The sequence below is a fragment of the Homarus americanus genome, unplaced genomic scaffold (assembly GCF_018991925.1).
Source record: "Homarus americanus isolate GMGI-L3 unplaced genomic scaffold, GMGI_Hamer_2.0 scaffold23578, whole genome shotgun sequence".
Classification (NCBI taxonomy): domain Eukaryota; kingdom Metazoa; phylum Arthropoda; class Malacostraca; order Decapoda; family Nephropidae; genus Homarus; species Homarus americanus.
In genome coordinates this window covers 645,248-666,856 of record NW_024733231.1, presented here as the reverse complement: position 1 = coordinate 666,856, position 21,609 = coordinate 645,248, and the positions used below count along the sequence as shown (strand labels likewise).

The 21,609-nt window shown below is 38.0% G+C and overlaps 1 protein-coding gene across 1 annotated transcript in view; it reads right to left on the bottom strand.

Moving 5' to 3' along the window:
• LOC121869525 (bromodomain-containing protein DDB_G0270170-like) overlaps positions 1-21,609 on the bottom strand; it is a 42,193-nt gene that overhangs the window by 16,131 nt on the left and 4,453 nt on the right. The window contains exons 2-8 of the mRNA XM_042370883.1: positions 21,439-21,592; positions 19,139-19,250; positions 17,392-17,652; positions 14,153-14,437; positions 9,596-9,764; positions 4,477-4,611; positions 825-969 (exon numbers count right to left, since the gene is read on the bottom strand). Of these exons, the coding sequence (XP_042226817.1) occupies positions 825-969; positions 4,477-4,611; positions 9,596-9,764; positions 14,153-14,437; positions 17,392-17,652; positions 19,139-19,250; positions 21,439-21,544 (1,213 nt within the window). The 5' untranslated portion in view covers positions 21,545-21,592. The remainder of the gene's footprint in view (positions 1-824; positions 970-4,476; positions 4,612-9,595; positions 9,765-14,152; positions 14,438-17,391; positions 17,653-19,138; positions 19,251-21,438; positions 21,593-21,609) is intronic.

Here is a 21,609-nt window from a genome sequence, read left to right as displayed (position 1 = left end):
TTTATAGTACAGTACAGAACATGTAAAAATATTCAGAATAACAAAATAATAGAACTTAATTACTAAACACCAGTGCACACCTCTACAGTATTTGGGTGATTACTGCCACTGCTCTGTGCTTTATTCTATGTGACACAATTAAGTTTTCTTTTCTTATCAAACTAATAATGGCATAGTTATGGGATAGGTCTATTACACATGTCGACTAGTAGTCAGCCTGATCATAACATCAAGAATATTACCATTCAACAATGTAAAAGTCTTGAAAAATTATGACTTTTGAGAAACTAAAGATCACCAATAAATCTTCTCCCTTGGATGACAAATAGCACAAGATTGATTGATAGATAGATTGATTGATTGATTGTGGTAATTACATACTTGGGGATGCAACAGCTTAGGTCATATGTCGCCAAATTAAAATAAAGGCTTAAAACACTAAAATCAAATAATGCAAAGGTAAAAAACATAAGTAACAAATAACATAGAACTTTTGTGAAAACCACTTAAATGTTACAAGATAAAACCAAAGCTTGAGTAGAAGGCTGGCTTCCTCCACAGAGATGTCCCATCCCATACTACCAACTCTCAAGACTGGGGCACTCCACCAGGAGGTGTCGAACAGTTAAAGGGACCAGGCAGTTATCACAATGGGGAGGGAGTGCCCTCTCCATTAAAAACCACGAGTCTGTTGTGTGTGGCCAATGCGGAGGCAGGCCAAAGCAGCACAACAGTACAAGATGTTAGTTTTTCTGACACAAATAATTTTTTATTACTTATATACCCAAGTTATTTTTTATGGTTTTTAGGAAGTTTCTACTCACCAACTAATTCCTGAAGCAAATCAGTCTGCAATTTGTGAGCTTCATTCACACTTTGATGGTGAAGGATGAGATCGGTCATCTGAGTTTTCTCACTTAACTCTAACTGCTTCTCATTCACCAGTTGCTCTAAGAAAGATATCTGGGCCTATAAAGAAAAAAGTGATATATTTAAGTTAATGAGCTCATTTATATGAATCATACTGCATAATGTATACACACTTGGAACACTTAAATGTCATAAGTGCCCCCAAAAATTATGACAAAAATATTGTATACAATAATCAATTTAACTTTTAAGAAGGTTATTAGAGAAATTATTGAAACAATGGGAGTAATGAATGAGGCAATAATTGAAAGAGTAAGGGATATAAAGGATGTCACTGAAATACTGTAGTAGATACTGTATATGTGAAGACAATGGAACAGCTGACTTCAATCACCATACACAATATGACCTTTTCCCACTTCATCTGCAGAGTTGCATCACTTCATGGTCAGTTATGCTTTATTATTACTATGTTAACTAAATTTCAGAATGACCAATAATTTTAATGTAATAATACAAAAATATTCAAGAGACCAACAAAATCATGTTCATTTCACTGTAAACGAAGTTAAACTGAGAAGTGTTGTTGGGAGATTCAATCAGCTGATGGATGCACAAAAACTGTTCCCTGTACTGTCTATATTATCAATATGTTAACTAAATTTCAGAATGACCAATAATTTTAATATAAAAAATGCAGAAATATTCAAGAGACCAACTTTCTTGATATTTACTTCACTGGAAACGAATGTAAACATAGAACCAGTTACTGTATAGGTGGACTAGCCGATCAGGTGATCAGCTGATGTGCGCAACAAAACGTGTTTGTCGTAATGATTTCGTTAATTGAAGTTTTGTTCGTTAATCGAACTGAAAATCCTTATGGGAGCTAATTCGTTAACCGAAATTTCGTTAATAGAACCGTTCGGTAACCGAGGGACCACTGTATATCGGAATTCGCTTTTTTCAGACTCTGAGGTGCTCTCGTCACCAGAAATATTTAAACAAAAAAAATCTAAGTACTGTACATACAGTGCATAGTTTAAAAAATGGGGAAGATTTAATAAAAATAAATAAAAAATCTTACAAAAATGACAAAACTTTTTCACTGAATACTGTACAATAGTCTAATCAGATTTGATATAGGTCTACCGACAATTAAGACACTGGGTTTAAATTATACCCAGTGTCTTACATTATAAGCAGGCTGATGTTGCCGCATTCGCCAGGTTTATTTATTTATCGATCAAGTATTGGATCCTCATATGATTGGCCTCTTATATAAGGTTTATGGTTCACCATGACTAATATAACATTTTCAATAACAGAGAAAAATACAAATGTAATTTGTAATATGACTTGAAAACATAAGGCTAAACTGCATCGGATGGTATTCACTGAGGATGCGTTCATGTGAGAGCTTTCAGCAAAAAGTTTACAACAGGGGTCACTGTAACACAATGCATAGTACAGTATATGGTATGAAGATATCTTCCTAACAACGCTATTTACTACCTTCAAGTGACATATGATGGCTCAATTTGGCGACTTATACACTTAACAACTGCTTAATGAATAAACCAGGGTATATGCAAATGTATAAAACTGTACACTACAATATTACTTTTTAAGTGATGATAAATACATTACAATAGTATTTATTAAGTGGTGATAAATACATTACAATAGTATTTATTAAGTGGTGATAAATACATTACAATAGTATTTATTAAGTGGTGATAAATACACTACAATAATATTTATTTAGTGATGATAAATACACTACTGTACTGTACGTACTGTACTAATTCACTGAGTGTTGAAGACAGACGTTGTGGAAGGCAGCTAAGCCTATAAGTTGTTTGGACTTTGTAAACAAATGACTCATGGTATTGAGTGTGGAGTTCTTTTTTCAGGAAAGATGATTCTTTTAGTTAACACCGAAAGATATTTTAATGTTTTGAAAGGTTTCGGTATGTGTAGGGGGTCTCACAACATGATTACAGTACATAATTCACTTTAACAAGTTTCACATTTACGATTCATCACAATAACGACAGTAATGAAATGTGACACCTCAACACATTAACGATCAGTAGCAAAAGTTCACAGTCACTCTGGGTGGCCATCTTGATGACGTCAGCGAGTGGGGTGGTTTGTTTTGATTAGAGCATGTGAACAGGTGGTGTGGAGTAACCTACTCACTTATCTGTGAACGAGTTGCATAACCTCTCAACCTGTGGTGAAGTATAAACTATGGAGGAGCTGGTCTTGCTGGAGGTCTAGTGGAGGACAAAAGGAGGATAAACAGATGGCCAAGAAATGTGAGCATCACAAAGGTGGGACTAAGAGAAAGAACTCATACGATGAAAAGAAAGTAATCATGGACATGACCAACAGGGTGTAAGAACATGCGAGATAGTTAAGAAGATGAAGGTTCCCGAGGCTACTGTACGGTCTATGAAGAGAAAGTGTGAGTGTGGGGGCAGGGGGGCACTAACACCACTCCCCTGCCTTTGGATGAACTGCAAACAATTTCATTAAGCAGTTCAAAGAGTGTCTAAAGCAGCGTTTCCCAACCTCAGGTCGCGATCCAAATCAGGGTCGCGGGGTGTCCTCAGTAGTGTCGCGAGGGGCCCTCAGACAATTTTAAAAATATAGTACTTATTTTGGGTCACAGTCAAAAAAGGTTGGGAACCACTGGACTCTAAAGATTAGTTATTATTAGTTATTAACTCTACATGCAGTATTAATGTGTGTGAATAAGTGGTTGAAATTTTTTGTGGGGTTTATAGGGGTTATAGGGGGTGAAAGTGTCTTAGGGCTGTTACCAACTGACCCATTTAACATGTAAACTATACTCACCACATTATTGATTTTCACTTTAACAATAGTTTTCGTAGTACCAATTAGTCGTTAAAGTGAAATGTGTACTGTAGTGTAAACACTGACCTTAAGCGGAGTTCAGTAACAGTTACCCTTCCGGAAAAATGCTAGTTAGGTAAAACATGTTTGTGAGTGCTGGAAATTAAGTTGCAACCCAGTACTAAGTAGCTGAGACCTACCAATACAGTAAAGTTAAAATCTGATACTAGTCGTGGAGCCATATTTAGAGGTTGTCATTTTATACCTGTTGTATAAGACCCCTAGTTTGAAAAAAAAAATGGAGCTTCAAAAGTCGACTTACAGGCTGCAAAATACACTAGTTTCATTACCCTGGGATGATATCCATGCATAAAGATGCTTAGGGTAAAGTTGAAACCATGACTTTGTACTACACATAGTTTTTTATATCAAAATCATCTGCCTTATTCTCCTTATACTTCTGGTACTACTTTCCTCTTCCTTATCTTTGCACTAAATTTTTCCATTATTAATAAATACTCACTGAGTTTCAGTTTCTTTTGCCTTTACATCTTCATTAATCTTTTTAAAAACCACATCCTCATTAGCTATTGCACATAAAGATGAAAGGAGATTTTACTCTTGACCCCAGCCACCTTCCAGAACAGCAATAAAAGGCTTGGAAAAACATCTCCATTGAAAAAGAAAAAAGAAAAGAGGAGCAAAGACAAGAAAAGAGAGTGATTAATCTTTAAGTCATACCTGTGTATCTCTGAGATGAATATTGAAGGCATCTTCACTGTTGACATCAATGTAGGCCCACTGCAAATAACTCAGGTATTCTTGCTCTAATTCCTCTGCAGTCACATTTTGTAAGATGATGGTTTCACCCTCTTGCTATTAAGAAAGAATATTTGTTTTATACAGAAAAAATATCATTATAGGTCTTCTTTGCTTTCACCAAGGGTTGGATTCCAAATTAAGAAGACCAATTTTAGTAAAACTGGTGGTTGCAAATAAGGGTTTCTATAGTAAAAGGGGAGAGGGTTATAAGCCTAGTCACCTCAAGTTCCAATTTTGACATTTGTTTTTATCTTTATATTAATTCTAGCACAAAACTGAATCGTGAATTTATTAAGTGGAATACTATTGTGAGAGCTGTTCTTCCTCATCACCTGCTTGTGGAGATTGTAATTGCCCAATTTCCAGAAATCATCAAACACCACCTTGGTATCCACCTCCCCAGGCTCTTTCAGGCTTCATTTACAAAGCTCTCAAATGACATATGGGCACAGCTAACTTTACCATTCAACAGAAAATTAGTCAGAATATATACTGTATGAGTCAACCCACACACTGAACCCTCATTAATTGAATTTACGCAATTTTATATTTCAGGATACAGTAAAACCTCGATAACTCGGTACATATGGGGCTCTGGCCTTGCCGAATTATCACAAATTCTGACTTGTCGAGGAACTTCCTCCACCCACCCCCCCCCCCCAAAAAAGGCAATAAAATACTATCAGCCCATATACATGTACTACATGTAATTACTAATTTTCAAAAAGTAATAATTACCAGCACTGCAGGCGAAGAATGAAGCATTGTAGTAAGTGAGAGGTATGGTAAGTGACACAGAGGCATGGTAGGTGACACAGAGGCATGGTAGGTGACACAGGGAAATGGTAAGTGACACATGTGATGGAGGGGATATGCTACATAAATAGTAAACAGTGTGCCACTTATGTATAGTACTGTAATTTGGTCACTAATACAAAATAAAGAATCAATTATAAAAAAATACAGTACAGTGATTGTTTTCTAAACGCATAATTTAAGTCCGAGTATGTAAATAAGCACGTAATTTATATCACTACGGATATTTTAGTCCACCCTAGTAAAACCGTCTTCTTTATTAGAGCAAGAGCATAAATTAAAATACCGTGGCATAGAAATAAAGAAAATACAGTAAAGCCTCGAATAGCAACGGCAATGTGTCACCCAATATTGCAGTGTACGATGAATCGTCGTATTGTGAATCAGTAATTAACATTAAAATAAAGCAATAATAATATGCGTTCCTAGTGTAACCTTTTCATATATTTTGTGTGGCTTTTTTACCCCCCCCCTCCCAAAAAAAATAAATAAAATTAATAAAAACTAAAAACTATATTCTTTAAATAATGGATATTAATGCACCTTATACAGTATAAATCAATAATATGTAGTCACACAAGAGGAGACGGGACGCCATTGTTGTTGTCAGTGTTTACACCCATGACGATAGTTTTCCATTTAAAACTATGGAAAATACAGTAAGACCCTGGTTGTAGCTGTAGTAAAATTAATGTAAAACAATGTATCTTTTAATTAATGTTATTTATAGTATGTACAGTAGAATTAACCACTGATAGAGGAAGGCCAACGTATGTACGTGCACACTCATGGAAATGCAATGTCCTTTCTCTTATTAAGAATACAGTGGTTCCTCTGTTAACAAACGGTTCAATTAACGAAATTTTGGTTAACGAATTACCTCCCATAAGGATCTTCAATTCGGTTAACGAACAAAACTTCAATTAACGAAATCCTTACGAACATCACGTTTTGTTGTGAGCATCAGCTGATGGGCTAGTCTGCCAATTCAGTAATCTGTTCTATGATTTACATTCATTTCCAGTGGAGTAAATACTGTATGTGGATTCTGGTGGTAGTTGCAAGATGGCTGCTTGGGAAGCTCACCCTAAGGATTAGAGGCAGGAAGGATAGGCCACCAGGCACTTGTTTTACCCACAATACACAGCTCGGTGACGTCACTGTTGTAAACACTCTTACTCTGATGACCAGATGGTGTTGAAGGACTATGGCCTTGCCTTGGTTGATGTTTGATTGTTTTTTTTGTTTTTTTAGCACACTTATAAGGCTAAGGCTTTCCTGTGGCTAGGTATAACAAATTGAATGCCTTATGTTCTCATAGTCCTCCAAAAAATAAGTGATATAGCAAGAAAAAATAAACCAAAAAATAAATAAATAAATAAAAAATCTAAGTAATTAGCTAAATATTACAAGGAAATACCCAGGGGATTACTGGGCATTTCACTTATGACATGGATGAAGCAACTCAATTTTGAGCTTGTTAGCAATTCAAAGTTTTTCCTTTGCCAGACATGGCAAGGTGAATGTCTGAGGGTACTCCAAACAACTGGATATTGCCTTACAATGTATACTTAAGAAAGTATAGCAAGTTTCTCGAGGTGTTAAGCATCACGATTATCTCTTGTGAATTAAGTGATGTAACTTGTATTTCTTATATTTGGGGCAATATTATTATTATTATTTTTATTTTGTATTTTTTGGTCAGACGTGGCAAGAACAATGTCTCATGGTCTTCTGGATGACCTGATATTGACTGACATTGCAGAATTAAGAAACTACAAGAAATCTTTCCTCACGCCTTGAAACAAGCACGACTTGCCTGAAACCCACGTACCCATGTACTTAAATTTCGTTTTTTCAGGTTATTAAAGATGTTCAGCGTTCTTCTTGGCACACATAGCAAGATAAATGTCTCGCCTTCCTGTTGATACCTGGATATCGACTGAAATTCAAGAATTAAAGAGATACAAAAGAAATGTGAACCGTCTTCAAACAAGTTCTCTATCTTAGCCTAATGTGAGTGTAGGCTTAAAGACCCTTTGGACAAATTATAATAAGATTTTTTTTTTTTAATAAATTGTTTCATATTTATAATTTCCAATTTATCAACGCTTCACTGACATGTAAAGTATTACATTTATTATATCATAAAACTGCAATACCTAACATAACATAACCTAACCTACCTACAGTTTATGAACACTTTGCTGACATGTAAAATATTACATTTATTTTAAGTTAGGTTAATATTCGTTTAATGGCTGCAACAAGATTTTTGTATATGGTTATTCTAGGATTATTAAAAAAAATGACAAATATAATTCTTTCCTTGGGCAAATTAGTATTAACAGAGATATGAGTAAAAATTTTATTAGAAATAAACAAAGTCAGCTGAGGTTCTTTCCGCGAACAGCCAGCCACTCTCAGGTAACATCTTTATCCTACAGTGTGTGTCGACCGCGATGTGCTGATCTAATTTCACACGTATGTGTGCTTGCATTACTTTTTGAGCCTCAAAAAAATCTGAATGCATCTCTACTTTATAATGGAAGTATGTACGTATATGGGAAAAATGGTTTCACATTACATTGTACACAATTTTGTGTTACGCAAAGATTTTTGGGAACGGAACCCTTCCGTAACCTGGGAATGCCTGTACTGTACAGTATAGTCTGCATTTACGTGGTCAATTGAACCCGTGGAGGCCCGCGTAAAACGAGAAACACGTAAATGAAATAACAGAACATATGGGATTAATTGAAATAGAGACTGGGCCGACCCCCAAACTCCACTTTTTCCGACACAATACGTACCTTGTAGTCAAAACAACATCTTAATTCTATGATGGTATGCACACATAATTAATAATTAAGAGAAATATCAATAATATTAGGTTTTTTCACACTTACGTTAGTAGAAAAGATGGCTGGGCACACGGGGCCTCTTTGTCAAACCCCTCAAAGTCCATATCCTCACTATCACTGACTTGGACCAGCTGTGGTGGGTGGTGGATGAAGAACTCGGTAATGTTTTGATGACTGGGCGACCTTGTGCGCACCCTGCCTGGGCCACTTCCCGCGTAAATGACCAAATTTACCAAGTAATTAAAGCATTTCATTCTGGCAAGGCACCGCGTAAATGACCAAACGAGTTAACAAAAACCGCATAAATCCAGACTATACTGTATTTTCACTTTGCACTACATACTGTACAGTATATTACATATATGGTGTACAGTGATCCCTCGGTTAACGAGTGCCTCGGTTACTGAGATTTCGGTTAACTAGTTACCTTCCATAAGATTCTTAACTTCGGTTAACGAGTTTTTTACGAGCCGACCTCAACATGTTTTCGCTTGCATTTGGCAGTCCACCAGCTGTAGTATTAGTCCGCCAATACAGTAATCGGTTTTAGGGCTTAAATTCCTTACTATTTTAGCAAATATTAAGAAGTTTATAATATTCAATAATTTTAAAAGTTTAATATAAATTTTTTTAGTCATTTTAACAATTATTGAACATAATTGAAGGTAAGGAAACTAATTTCATGCGCGCCATCCAGCCTGGCAACACACCAAACAGGCGCCAGTCTCTCTGTCTTTACAGTGGAGGTAACATCTTGCTTGACTCTCTCTTCAACTAAATGCTTTTTTCTGTGTTTGCAAGCAAATTATTGGTCATTTTGAAATTTATTTTACATATTGACAATAAAATGCAGTGCAGTGTTGATTTAAAGAAAATAATCTTGAATTACACCAAGAGAACTAAAATTTTATGGGTGAAATGGCGCTATGGGGTGACTTCTCTTCCACCCCAATGCCTTCTCTTCTACCTTCTCCTCCACCCCCATTCTAATTCCATTATCATCATCATCATCATCCAGGAGCCTTCTACATACACACCTCAAAGTAAGTGTACTTTTCTACCTTTTTTGTTGAATTTAGGCAATTTTCAGTGAGCTGGAACCAATTACCCAAAAACCCATTGAAACTATGGTTTCGGTTAACGAGTTTTTCGGTTAACGAGCAACCTGCTGGAACGGATTGTGCTTGTTAACCGAGGGACCACTGTATGCATATTTCCACCATATCTCTACAAGATTCTGTAACCAAGTCAATCAGTCTTGGTAAAAATTAACAACTTACAGGTACATGGAATAAAGTGACCTAAGATCAAGAAATCTGACCAAATAGAAAATAACTTCATTAATATACAAAACTTACTGATAAGTCCTTCTCACTAGCAGATGACATTACAGTTGTATCTCCTGTTCTGTTTCCACTACTATTACTGTCCAGCCTTATAGCAGAAATATCAGGAAGCTCAGGAAGTACAACTCCAGTTAGATCCAATTTACGACCACTAGGAGCCAAACCGCCAACCATCGTTGTACTGCGGATAAAAAATTTCAGTTCAAACACCTCAATCACTACCAAAGTTCAACTACATTAATTATGTAAGAAAGTGTTTGCATATATACCCATGTGAATAGGTACAAGTATATCTAAAATTGTCATCATTATACCCCTGTCCCCACCCCGGAGCAGCTCACCATCACCAATATCAACACCCGCTTTTACATTCTGTATGACAGTAAAACAAAAACCATGTTAGTAGTGCGAATAATGGAAAAATCGTGCAAATGGTGATACAAGCATGAAATTTGGCATGATCATACCCCTAGGGGCTACTTGTCAAATCTGCCTGATTGGCCATTTGGAAATCCAAGATGGCAGCCATTTTTCAAGATGGCTGCCAAATTGACCTTCAAAAGATGATTCTTTATTTATAGAAATTGATGTAGTTGGTCAATGTAAATGATCTTAGTGTCGATATGTATGTTTTCAAGCATGCTCACACGAGTTTTTCTATTTCTGATACTCTCAGATACATATTTGTCTTATTTATGACTGGTTTTATGTACTGGTTTGATGTTTTTTCCGACTAGGTGAGGGTAGCATGCAGAGGGTCTCTGCATGTGAGGGAGTGATTGTCAAGCACTACCAGGGCACACTGATGACATCACTGCTGTGCAACCCAGCATGGGGTTCAGTGTCAGCTAAGAAAAAGCATGTCATACTGCAACAGCTTAGTGTCCCAAATACTGCTTAACCAACCCCCAAATCAGTTAAGCAGCCGCACCTGAATTGACAAGATGTGCCAGCGCGGGAGAGCCAAGCCAAGGATAACGGGGTTTTAGTTATCTGGATGGTGTACAGATCGCACGAGACTAATGACACTGGATGAACGATCGGACTAGGTGTAGGGCAAAAGGCATGAACCTAGTTGTATCCCATACAAGAAAGTGCTCATCAGGGTGGTAAAAGGATAAACCCTCGGCCCTGAAAATCAAAAATAGTTATGGACACAAAATCTACCAACAAATCATTCCTCACGGACTAGGCAGTGTTGTCTTTGTCAACAGGATAAGAGAGAAGATCTTAAGTCTCCACATGCAAATCCTGCCAAAAAAGGAGATGACGGTTACAAGAGCTTGGCAAGGAATATTCCTGTATTTCATTCAATCAATGCACTGCCAATCAAGCTTGACCCTGCAAGAATTGTTGAAGATGATGGGATAGAGGAGACCTTGAGGAGAAACAAGGCACAGATTCATGAGAGTTGCAGACTTCTGTTCAACAACACAAAGTTAAACAGAGCTCAGAAAAGGCGAACCTCTGTAGTTGCTACAGAGGAGAGCAGCAGTAGCAAGATATCACGAATGGTCAGAGACCCCAAAGCAATGACAATGAAACTTAATAAAAGATTGAATGAGTGTGTGAAGACACTTGGCGATGGAAAACTCCTTGCCAAACTAAGTGCAGGAGATGTTGTGGCACAATAACTGAAGTATCACCCTCGCTGCCTGGCAGACCTGTGCAACCTAGAAAGAACACACTGAAATGCTCATGAGCAAGAAGCACAAGAGCTTCATCCAAACAAGGATGCATACCCAACTGAACCACCCATTTTCAGACTTGCTGACCTGATCACACTCTACAGACAAAGACTTGAGCAGCTGGGTGTTGGATTGCCCGATGTTCATGCTACTTGACTGAAGGACCAGTTGCTTTTTCACATACCCCAGCTGCAAGCTCATCACCAAGGAAGAGATATCCTACTGGCCTTTGAGAAGGATGTTGGCTCAATCCTGGCACAAGCAAGTAAATACGGTGACACGATCCATCTGGCCAAGGCTGCTGGGATGATACGACGGGACATGCTTCAGCACAAGTTACACTTCAGCAGTACATTTCATGAAGGGTGCATTGAACAGGCTGTTCCATCATCACTGCTTTAATTTGTATGCATGATCGAACATGGTGCAGATATCAAATCCCAACTCCAGCATGGCGCCTCAAAGTCTGACCTTGCTATGTCACATCTCTTACAGTACAACTGCTTTGCCAACTACAAGGTAGGAACACAAATCCACAGACACTCCACTGGTGTAGAGGAGGCAAGACTAAATCTCTTTTCCCACAAGCAGAGACCATATGACTCCATTCCACCAACCCAGGCAGCCCTCAAGGAACATGCAAAGTGGGCTGCCTACCAGGCTGGTATCATCTGGGGCCAGGCAACAATCTCCAATCCAGAAACCAGCAGTCCTTTCAACTGGGGATGGACACAGAAGGGAGAGGCATGGCAGATACGTTGGACGACTCTTCCCCCGATTGCGACATGCTGTCAGGAGCTGACCAAATGTTTCTGTAAGAATAGGGTTCCCATATCTGAACATTAAAAAAAGAGGACGTTCCCGAAGACACCACCCGCCCCCCCACCCAGCACACACTTTGGCGCTATGTAACCTTGAACCAGCCGTGACTGCTGCGGTGCTTTTGAAGATGAGTAGGGTCACTACCTAGTGACCAGACCATTGTGGACTTGATCTCACCCTTCTCTACTGTATATATAAGCCTTGTTATGTATTTCTCCTTAGTCTGTACTCACCCCTGAAGATGTGAATTACACGAAAGCGCTTGGGAACTTCGTGCTTTATTTTTTCCTTGTGGTTATCAGGTGTCATCAGGCAACTTCCACTGATCCTGAACTAACACTGGCACAGTTCTGGAAGACACAGTTTAACATCCTGGAGGCTGTAAAATTGATTGTGTCCTCAAGGCAAGAAGTCTCCACTAGAACCCTCAATTCTTCATGGAAAGCACTGTGGCCATCAGTAGTCCATGATTTTGATGGATTTCAGGATAAAACAGAGTTGCACTAGGTGATTGTGTCCATTGGTCAGTCATTGGGCCTTGAAGTGGAGGAGGAGGATGTAGAAGAGCTTGTGATGTCTCATGAACAGGAACTTACTCCAGATGACTTGCAGCAACTGGATGAGATGCTCGAGGTTGACAGTGGTGAGGAGGAAACGGAAAGTGATGACTGATGACCATATGTCAACTTCAGAGTTGAAAGATGCTGTTCACCACTAGGAGAAGTTCAGGAAACTGGCTTCAAGGCACCCAGATGTGGAAAAGTCTGAAATAGCTTTGTGTCATGTTGATTACACAGTGGTCTCCTTCTTCAAACATCAGTTAATGATGAGGAGGAGAGATGCCCCACAGACAAAAATTGAGTTTCTTCAGTAATAGGCAGCGGGAACAAGATGGGAGCCCTCAGCCTTCCACTTCAAGAAGGAGAGAGGATGTGCCTGGTGGAGAATCTGTCAGTCCAGAGGTTCCTGACATTTTCATGGAAGGTGACTCACCTTCCATGAAGCAGTAAAATGCTTCTCCTCCACCTCCACTTCCTTCTCTTCTCCCTTCTCCTCCTTCACCTCCCACTTCAAATTCACATCAGCATCATCATCCAGGAGCCTTCTACATACACACCTCAAAGTAAGTGTACTTTACTACCTTTTTTGTTGACTTTAGGTAATTTTTGGTGAGTTGGAACCAATTACCCAAAACCCATTGAAACAATGGTTTCGGTTAACGTGCAACCTTCTGGAACGAATTGTGCTCGTTAACCGAGGGACCACTATAGACCCTTGCCATTCGCGATTTCGACGATTTGTGGTAAGCAGATGGTGGCTATGGTGGCTTGCTTGCGAGCCTTTTCCTGCAGCATCTAATGTTGTACTCTCAAACTTTAGTGTTTCTCTGTGAAATGGCCCCTAAAAGACTGCCTAGTGTCAGTGCTAGTGGTGCTAGTGGAGTGAAATGTAAAAGGCAGAAGTCAGTGATGACCCTGACAAAGAAAGTTGAATTATTAGATAAGTTAAAAGAGGGGATGAATGCTGCAGCAACTGGTTAGTTGTTTGATATAGGTACAGTATACAGTCGTGAACTAAGGTATTATGAGTTGCTATTTGCAGTTTTTGGTTGTAACTTATTTATTGGTATTATATTTATTAATTTCTCACACTTACTGTTACTGTACAGTATATGGTCTATTATTTTAAGAAAACTATGGCTACAAGAGGAAATCCACACAAAACTTTTTTCCTAAATACTCCCTGCTAAAATGGGGGTGCGTCCTATGTGGGTGGGCGTCTTATATGCCATAAAATATAATAGTCATTAATATGTTTAGCAAGTCTGTGTTGTACTAAACACTTTCAAGTTCTATCATCATCTACCTGATATATTCAGAAACTAGAACAAAATACAGTACTACAGCATTTAAATTTATATGAAGCAAGCATCAAACTATCTAAAAATAAACATCTGGCCTACAGAACAAACTTTTCACAATGTTACTTACAAGACAATAGACATTTTAACAAGTCAATTAGGTTACTTAGTTTATAAAAACAACTGATCAGTATTTACCTGAAAACATCATCCAAGCTCTTCACAGTGGTTGTATCTGTCAGTACAGTGGCATTCAGAATAGTTGAATGCAATTTAGCCTTGTTGGTCTGCACTGAGGAAGATCTAGCAGACTTACGCAACTCTTCATGACTTGACTTTGATCCTGGGAGATTGACCGGTGGATTAGCATTAAACCCTTGTTGGTTTGTTGGAGCCTGATTTACTGTTCCAACCACTTTTGACAAACTTGATGATGGACGACTAATTGGAATATTTGCTTTTGATTTTTGAGCTTGTGATGTCCTAGAAAGTGATAAAAAATACTCATTATGCATCTTCAGTACTGTATTATGCACTCATCATAAGCTAATTAAAATTGATAACTGTATCTGGCATGACTTAAAAATGCATACCATAATGAGCAATAGACAACAGGAAATTAATAACAAAAATAAAATTACTTATAAACCATGTGACACCTCACTGGTCAATGGGACAAGCTGAAACTTGTGAACCATGGTGGATGGATACGCCAGTCCCACCGACAGGTTTTTACCTGTAGGCCTTGGTAGTCGGTCTACGTCTACCCCTCCTCCTCATGCTACTGTACAGTATATAAGCTTGTGTGTTTGACCAGAGGTGTCAGTAAGCTACCCTCACCAGTACATGGTCTGTTTCTCTGGGTCAAAGTTGATTAGTATAAATTTTAACATTTATGAGTTGTACTTTACTATCAAGCATTCTCACATGATTTTTTATTTTTTTTAGTGTACATTTCATGGTTTCTAGCCCGTTGGACATCAATCACAGATATATTCGTGATAAACAATAGGTGTCAGCTGACGCCAATCACAGATATATCCGTGATAAACAATAGGTGTCAGCTGGCGCCAATCACAGATATATCCGTGATAAACAATAGGTGTCAGCTGGCGCCAATCACAGATATATCCGTGATAAACAATAGGTGTCAGCTGGCGCCAATCACAGATATATCAGTGATGAAATGTACCTCATGGCATTACATGCAGTACAAGCAGCTTGATTTTTATTAAGTGTTTCAAGCAACTCTAGGGCTATGTTTTGACAACACTGCCAGCCCGACAGGGCAGGGCAGCACAGCCACACATCGCACAAACATGGGTCAATTACTACCTGAATCGAAAGCATGCAGCATGTCATGTAGGTGACATTTCCTGTTCCCTAAAGAGGCAGCTGAGCTCGCTCTTTCATACGAGCCTAATTCAGAGCATGTATGATTATGTGTGTGTGTGTGTGTATGTGCATAACGAATGATAAATGTAACGCTGGCGGGCAATGCAAAAGGTATAAGGAAAGTCTTAAGGCAAACCTGATAAAGTGCCAAATTGACTCCTTCACCTGGGAGACAATCACTCCACACTGTAATACTTGGAGGAGCACCACACGAGAAGGTGTCAATACTTTTGAGATCACCCAACTGCATACTGTGGCAGAAAAGCACCAATGCCGGAAAGACGTTGCCGCCATCCATCCTGCACTAGATTTAGCCTCCCAAACATGGAACATCTGTGAATGGCCCTGCCGGTCCCTTATCAGACTCTCAAATCATCTCAGAGCTCACCAGCCAAAGTGACATCTTTAGTATCTCATATCATTGTATCATAGCTCGATGATCATCATAATAGATTTTGGGTGAAGGCAAAATAATAATAATAATAATAATAACAATAATAATAATAATAATAATAATAATAATAATAGTACAGTAGTAGTAGTAGTAGTAAATCTTCTTATCCCCTACGGCATCAATTGCGAATATTCCGTGTGTCCACCGGCGATAACCAAGTGAGTTGTTGAGTGCTTGGTGGGACGGCTGGTGGTGCCAGTGTGGGATAGGCCTACTTTGGCGAGTGTGACCTCGCAACTCCCGCCCCTGAGATCAGTGACAAAAGGCCAACTGTTCTACGCCTGCAGTCGGCCCCCACAAGTAACAGTCACTTCATGCAGTGCCAGCCGATCATGTGAGTCTTTATAACTAACTTACATCAGTGCAAACATAGAAATAGTGATTATTTCTGCCATGGACATATAAACAAGTGTTACCGTATATCACGGGCTATAAGACGAAATTTGAACCTTAAAAAAATCAGCCCAAAATTAGGGGTCGTCTTAAATACTGGGTATAAAATTCTTACCTCTTACATATTGTGGTGATGGAAAACATCATAAAGCACTCACACGTTCCTACCACTAATTATTTTATACTGAAACTTACGTTTGGGAAGCTGGATTAAAAATAAGATACCGGTATATTAAAATAATAAAAATATATTATAAACCTGTCTAACATACCGTAAAATAACAACATACGCCAGTAATAAACGCAGCTATCATCACGCACCGCCCGCCATTTACCAGTACAGTAATGAGACAAAAAAGGGAAAGTGTTTTTTTTTTACATCCAGCGCTCGCTGTCGCTACGCACTTTTAGGGGTCATTTTCCCGCTTGCCTTTGCGTCTGAGTTGGCCAATAATGCATTTCCTTACTGATCATAATACGTATTTCCCATAAATAATTCATTAAGACTTTATTATATTTGCATTACTCTTCATAAGAAGTTCTCAGCGACACACCCACGCAGACTGTCGTCAGGCTTTATCTTGGTAGACCACGTAGGTTTTACAAATAATTAACGGAATAATAATGCCACAAATAAATATACTGTATTTATAACACAATCATAGCATTATTATTTTTTTTAACAAGGATTAGCCCACCCAGGCACAAGTCACTGACCCACATCAGGATCTGAGCGGGCGAAATGTAATAATAATAATAATAATAATAATAATAATAATAATAATAATAATAAAAATAATAATAAAAATAAATAATAAAATTAATAATAATAAATAATAAAATTAATAATAATAATATTAATAATAATGATGATAATGATGATAATGATGATGATGATAATAATAATAATAATAATAATAATAATAATTCATAGTAAATAAAATTTATAATAAAAATTCAAAATTTAAAATAAAATATTAATAATCAAGAACCATAAATACAAAAATTAAAAAAAGATCAAAAGTGAGAAACAATATACTGTACCCGGTAGGCATCAATATCTCATTGTAACTAGTACAATGTTAAATAATTTCATTTAGATGCAAGATTTGGCTATTCAAATGATTTTAAGGATAACTATTACAGTATATTAATAGGACAAACCATAGCACACATAAAGCACATCTTATTTTACCTGACAGGCTTTGGCTTCATAATTTGTTTCTTCCCTGGATTGGATGGTTTCATGATGAGAGTACTATTAAGACCATTCCTGCTACTGTTGTTTGACCCATTACTTCTGGTGTTATTGGACTTATTGCCACTGCTAGTATTACTAGACATACTGCCACTGCTGTTATTACTTGCTTTACTTTCCTTTGATGCAGAGGCTGCAGTTTTAAATCGTGACCTAACAATTCTTCCTGCTGGACACTTTGTTTGTGGCCTTTCCTTGCTGTAGAGAGAGTAAAGGAAGAAAATATTGAGTTAAATAAAAAAAACTTATGAATAATTTATAAATTCATCGGAATCAGTCCATTTCAATAAAGTCATTATCTAACATCTAACAGAAGAAATAATATGAACATAAAAGCAGGAGGGGATTAATATTATTAAAACGAAAAGAGAGAGATTGATTGTGGTAATTACATTCCTGGCGATGCAATAGCTTCGGTCATATGTTGCCAAACTAAAATAAAGGCCTAAAAGACTTGAAATCAAATAATGCAAGTTAAAAACATATGTAATAAATAATATACAACTTCCGTAAAAAACATTTAAACGTTAATAGATAAAATTCAAAGCTTGTGGACAAGGTCAGCTTCCTCAGTGTGTGGCCAATGAAGAGGAGAGTCAAAGCAGTTTCCCGGTGGTGCGAAAATCCGATATCCCCAGGCACTTAATGCTGGGTAGATATCACGGAGCTTGTTTGCTCCGACAACATCCTAATGCATTGCCAACTCAAGCAGATGGCAGCTCTTATTACTGGCTTCATATCAAAGCCAGGTAGAGTAGAATGATGTGCCACAGGAAGAAAAGCAGCTGATTTTACCACAGCATCAGCACTCTCATTCCCCTTCTTCCCCACATATTCTGAAACCCAGCAAAATCTGACTTTCTGGTCACGACATTGGATTAGAATGAGCTACTGTAAAATATCTATAACTAAGGGATGGAGTCATGAGACACTAGCATGGTGTTAACGAATCAACTATCAGGACAATTAAGAAGGATGCAGCCAAGATAAAGGAGCACATGAACATCACAAAGTCTACAGGTGCTTCTATGATCAAGTATTGCCACAACCAGGTGCTTCTCAAGACGGAAAAATTACTTGTGAGCTACTTGGTTCGTCAGGCGCGACGGAACATGGCGGTGGACAAGCCCTCAGTTAAGGAGTACGCACGTGAACTGTATGCTGCAGTGTCACGTAAGATGGGAATTGCAGAGCCCAAACCCTTTAATGCTTCCTCTGGGTGGTTGCAGAGATTTAAGAAGAGGAACAAGATCACCAATATTAACATTGGTGGTGAAGAAGCTAGTGCTGACCGTGTTGCGGCTAGGGAATTTCCTCCGTTTTTACGTGATATTATGGAGGAAGGACAGTACACCGACGACCAGGTGTTTAACATGGACGAATCTGGTCTTTTTTGGAAAAAGCTACCTTCCAAGACCTTCGTTGTGATGAATGCCAGCAAGTGTCAGGACCGGAAGTTGCAGAAGGAGCGAATCACCGTCCTGTTTACCACCAATGCCTCCGGTATCAGAATCCATCAGGGTACCGCATAAACGTGGAAACGCGTAAAGTGGGACCGCGTAAAGCGAGGGTTGACTGTATTATGTTCTTATTTTTTCTTATAAAGGTTGTTTCAGCTGCTCCTCCTCCTTTTCACTGAGAAAGGAATATGATAGTGATAGTAGTGTATGTACAGGTACAGTACCTCAAATTGGTGATCGCAGTAGAATTCCCATTTGTGTTACCAGTTTTTGTTCTGACTGGCTGACTGTTATCAGATTTGTTTGACAGGTTTGATGATGCTGACTGACTCACATCTGAAATAAATTTATAGTACTGTATCAATAAAGCAATTTATCCATGAAAAGTCCTCAATCCTTCAATGCTATCTCTTTACCAAGCCCTATACAGTAGACTGGAGCTGCTTACTCTTAATAATACAATACACTATTTTAATAATAGCCAGAGATCTGTATAAAGTTTAAAGATGTTCTGCTTCAACCATTGTGCTTTGGGATGATTGGGGTGGTATAGTGGATAATGATTAAAAACACAATGATTGAAATGACTAATACTGTACAGTACTAAAATAATCTTTGTCTCAACATATCTCCATGCAACCCCATCAGAGATCTAAGAGCATTTGAAGCCTAAGTTGGTGATACAGTACTATTCACTTTTTCATAGTCTCATTTAACATGATAATCTTTCATATAGAAGAAAATTAATATCATGCAATAACCAAATCTTGCTACAAAAACTTACACTTCTTCTCATGGGAGCAGGGGTGAATGTACAGAAAATTCAAATACTGAATACTGTACAGGCATCCCTTGATATACAATCTCTCAACTTACAATTCTTCAGTTTAACTATTGATATACAATCTCTCGATGTATGATTCTTCAGTTTAACTACTGTATTTCAATTCTTAATACCCATTTTTTGCTATAGCTACGACTGGAGTTTCTCTGGTAAAAATTGCTGTATCAGGCAAGCGAAAGAAAAATCACTCCCTAACAGCTACATGCTTATCTTCCTCTTCATTTTTCATCCCAAAGTGGCCACCATGAGCAGAAAGGTATTAGCTCTCCTCTGCACAGCGAACGACAACCCATGTGCCGCTGCCTGAATCTTTCTTCTTGAGCTTCAGAAGTGTTTTTGTTTGCTCTGCACTCTCATGCCAAATGACCACCTGTGACTTATGATTACTGTACATTGCTGCAGTGATTGCTTTGCCTACGGACTGTAATTGATAATCATATTGAATGTGGTATCATTTTTGAGTGAATTAAGTGCATACTAATGATACTGTGATGTTGAGGTGCTTTAATATACCAATACAGTGGTCCCTCGGTTAACGAGCACAATCCGTTACAGCAGGTTGCTCGTTAACCGAAAAACTCGTTAACAGAAACCATTGTTTCAATGGGTATTTGGGTAATTGGTTGCAGCTCACTGAAAATTGCCTAAATTCCAAAAAAGGTAGAAAAGTACACTTACTTTGAGGTGTGTATGTAGAAGGCTCCTGGATGATGATGGGAATTAGAATGGGGGTGGAGGAGAAGGTAGAAGAGAAGGAATTGGGGCGGAAGAGAAGTCACCCCATGGCACCATTTCACCCATAAAATTTTAGTTCTCTTGGTGTAATTCAAGATTATTTTCTTTAAATCAACACTGCACTGCATTATATATTGTCAATATGTAAAATAAATTTCAAAATGACCAATAATTTTCTTGCAAACACAGAAAAAAGCTTTTAGTTGAAGAGAGTCTCAAGCAAGATGTTACCTTCACTGAAAAGACAGAGAAACTGGCACCTGTTTGGTGTGTTGCCAGGCTGGATGGCAAGCATAAAACTAGTTACCTTACTTTCAATTATGTTCAATAATTGTTAAAATGACTAAAAAATTTAATATTAAACTTTTAAAATTATTGAATAGTATAAACTTCTTGATATTTACTAAAATAGTAAGGAATTTAAGCCCTAAAACCAATTACTGTACTGGCGGACTAATACTACTGCTGGTGGACCACCAAAGGCAAGTGAAAACATGTTGAGGTCGGCTCGTAAAATACTCGTGAATCAAGGGATTGCTCGTTAACCGAAGTTAAGAATCTTATGGAAGGTAAATCGTTAACCGAGGCGCTCGTTAACCGAGGGATCACTGTACAGTAGTGGTTTTGGGGCATATTTGGGTGAAAAATCACAGTTTGACTGACTCCTGGAATGCAACCCCATTGACACACTATGAAAACATGTTCGATATACAGTATAATCGTTCACTAAATGATTGGATTTTCAGGAACACAACCCAATTGTAGATCAGGGGATACCTGTATTTTACTTAACTGCCAGATTTCAATGAATTTCAGTATAGCAAAGTACTGTATACCGAAGGCATTTATAACTGGGATCTTTACACGCCCATGACATTTTCTTGAATCCTAAACTACTGTATACCAAAAACATCTAATCACCATAATCCTTCCTAATTCTCTTACCTGTGGCTTCAGATTTTCCAGAATCTTCAACATCATTACTTGACAGACATAATGTCTGATCCCCTTCTTCAGCTAGAGATGTAAGAACACACAAGATGTCCGACATAATCTCTATAATACTGGGAACCTTTAGCTTCGAGATACTTATGTACAGCTGGAAAAGGAAAGATA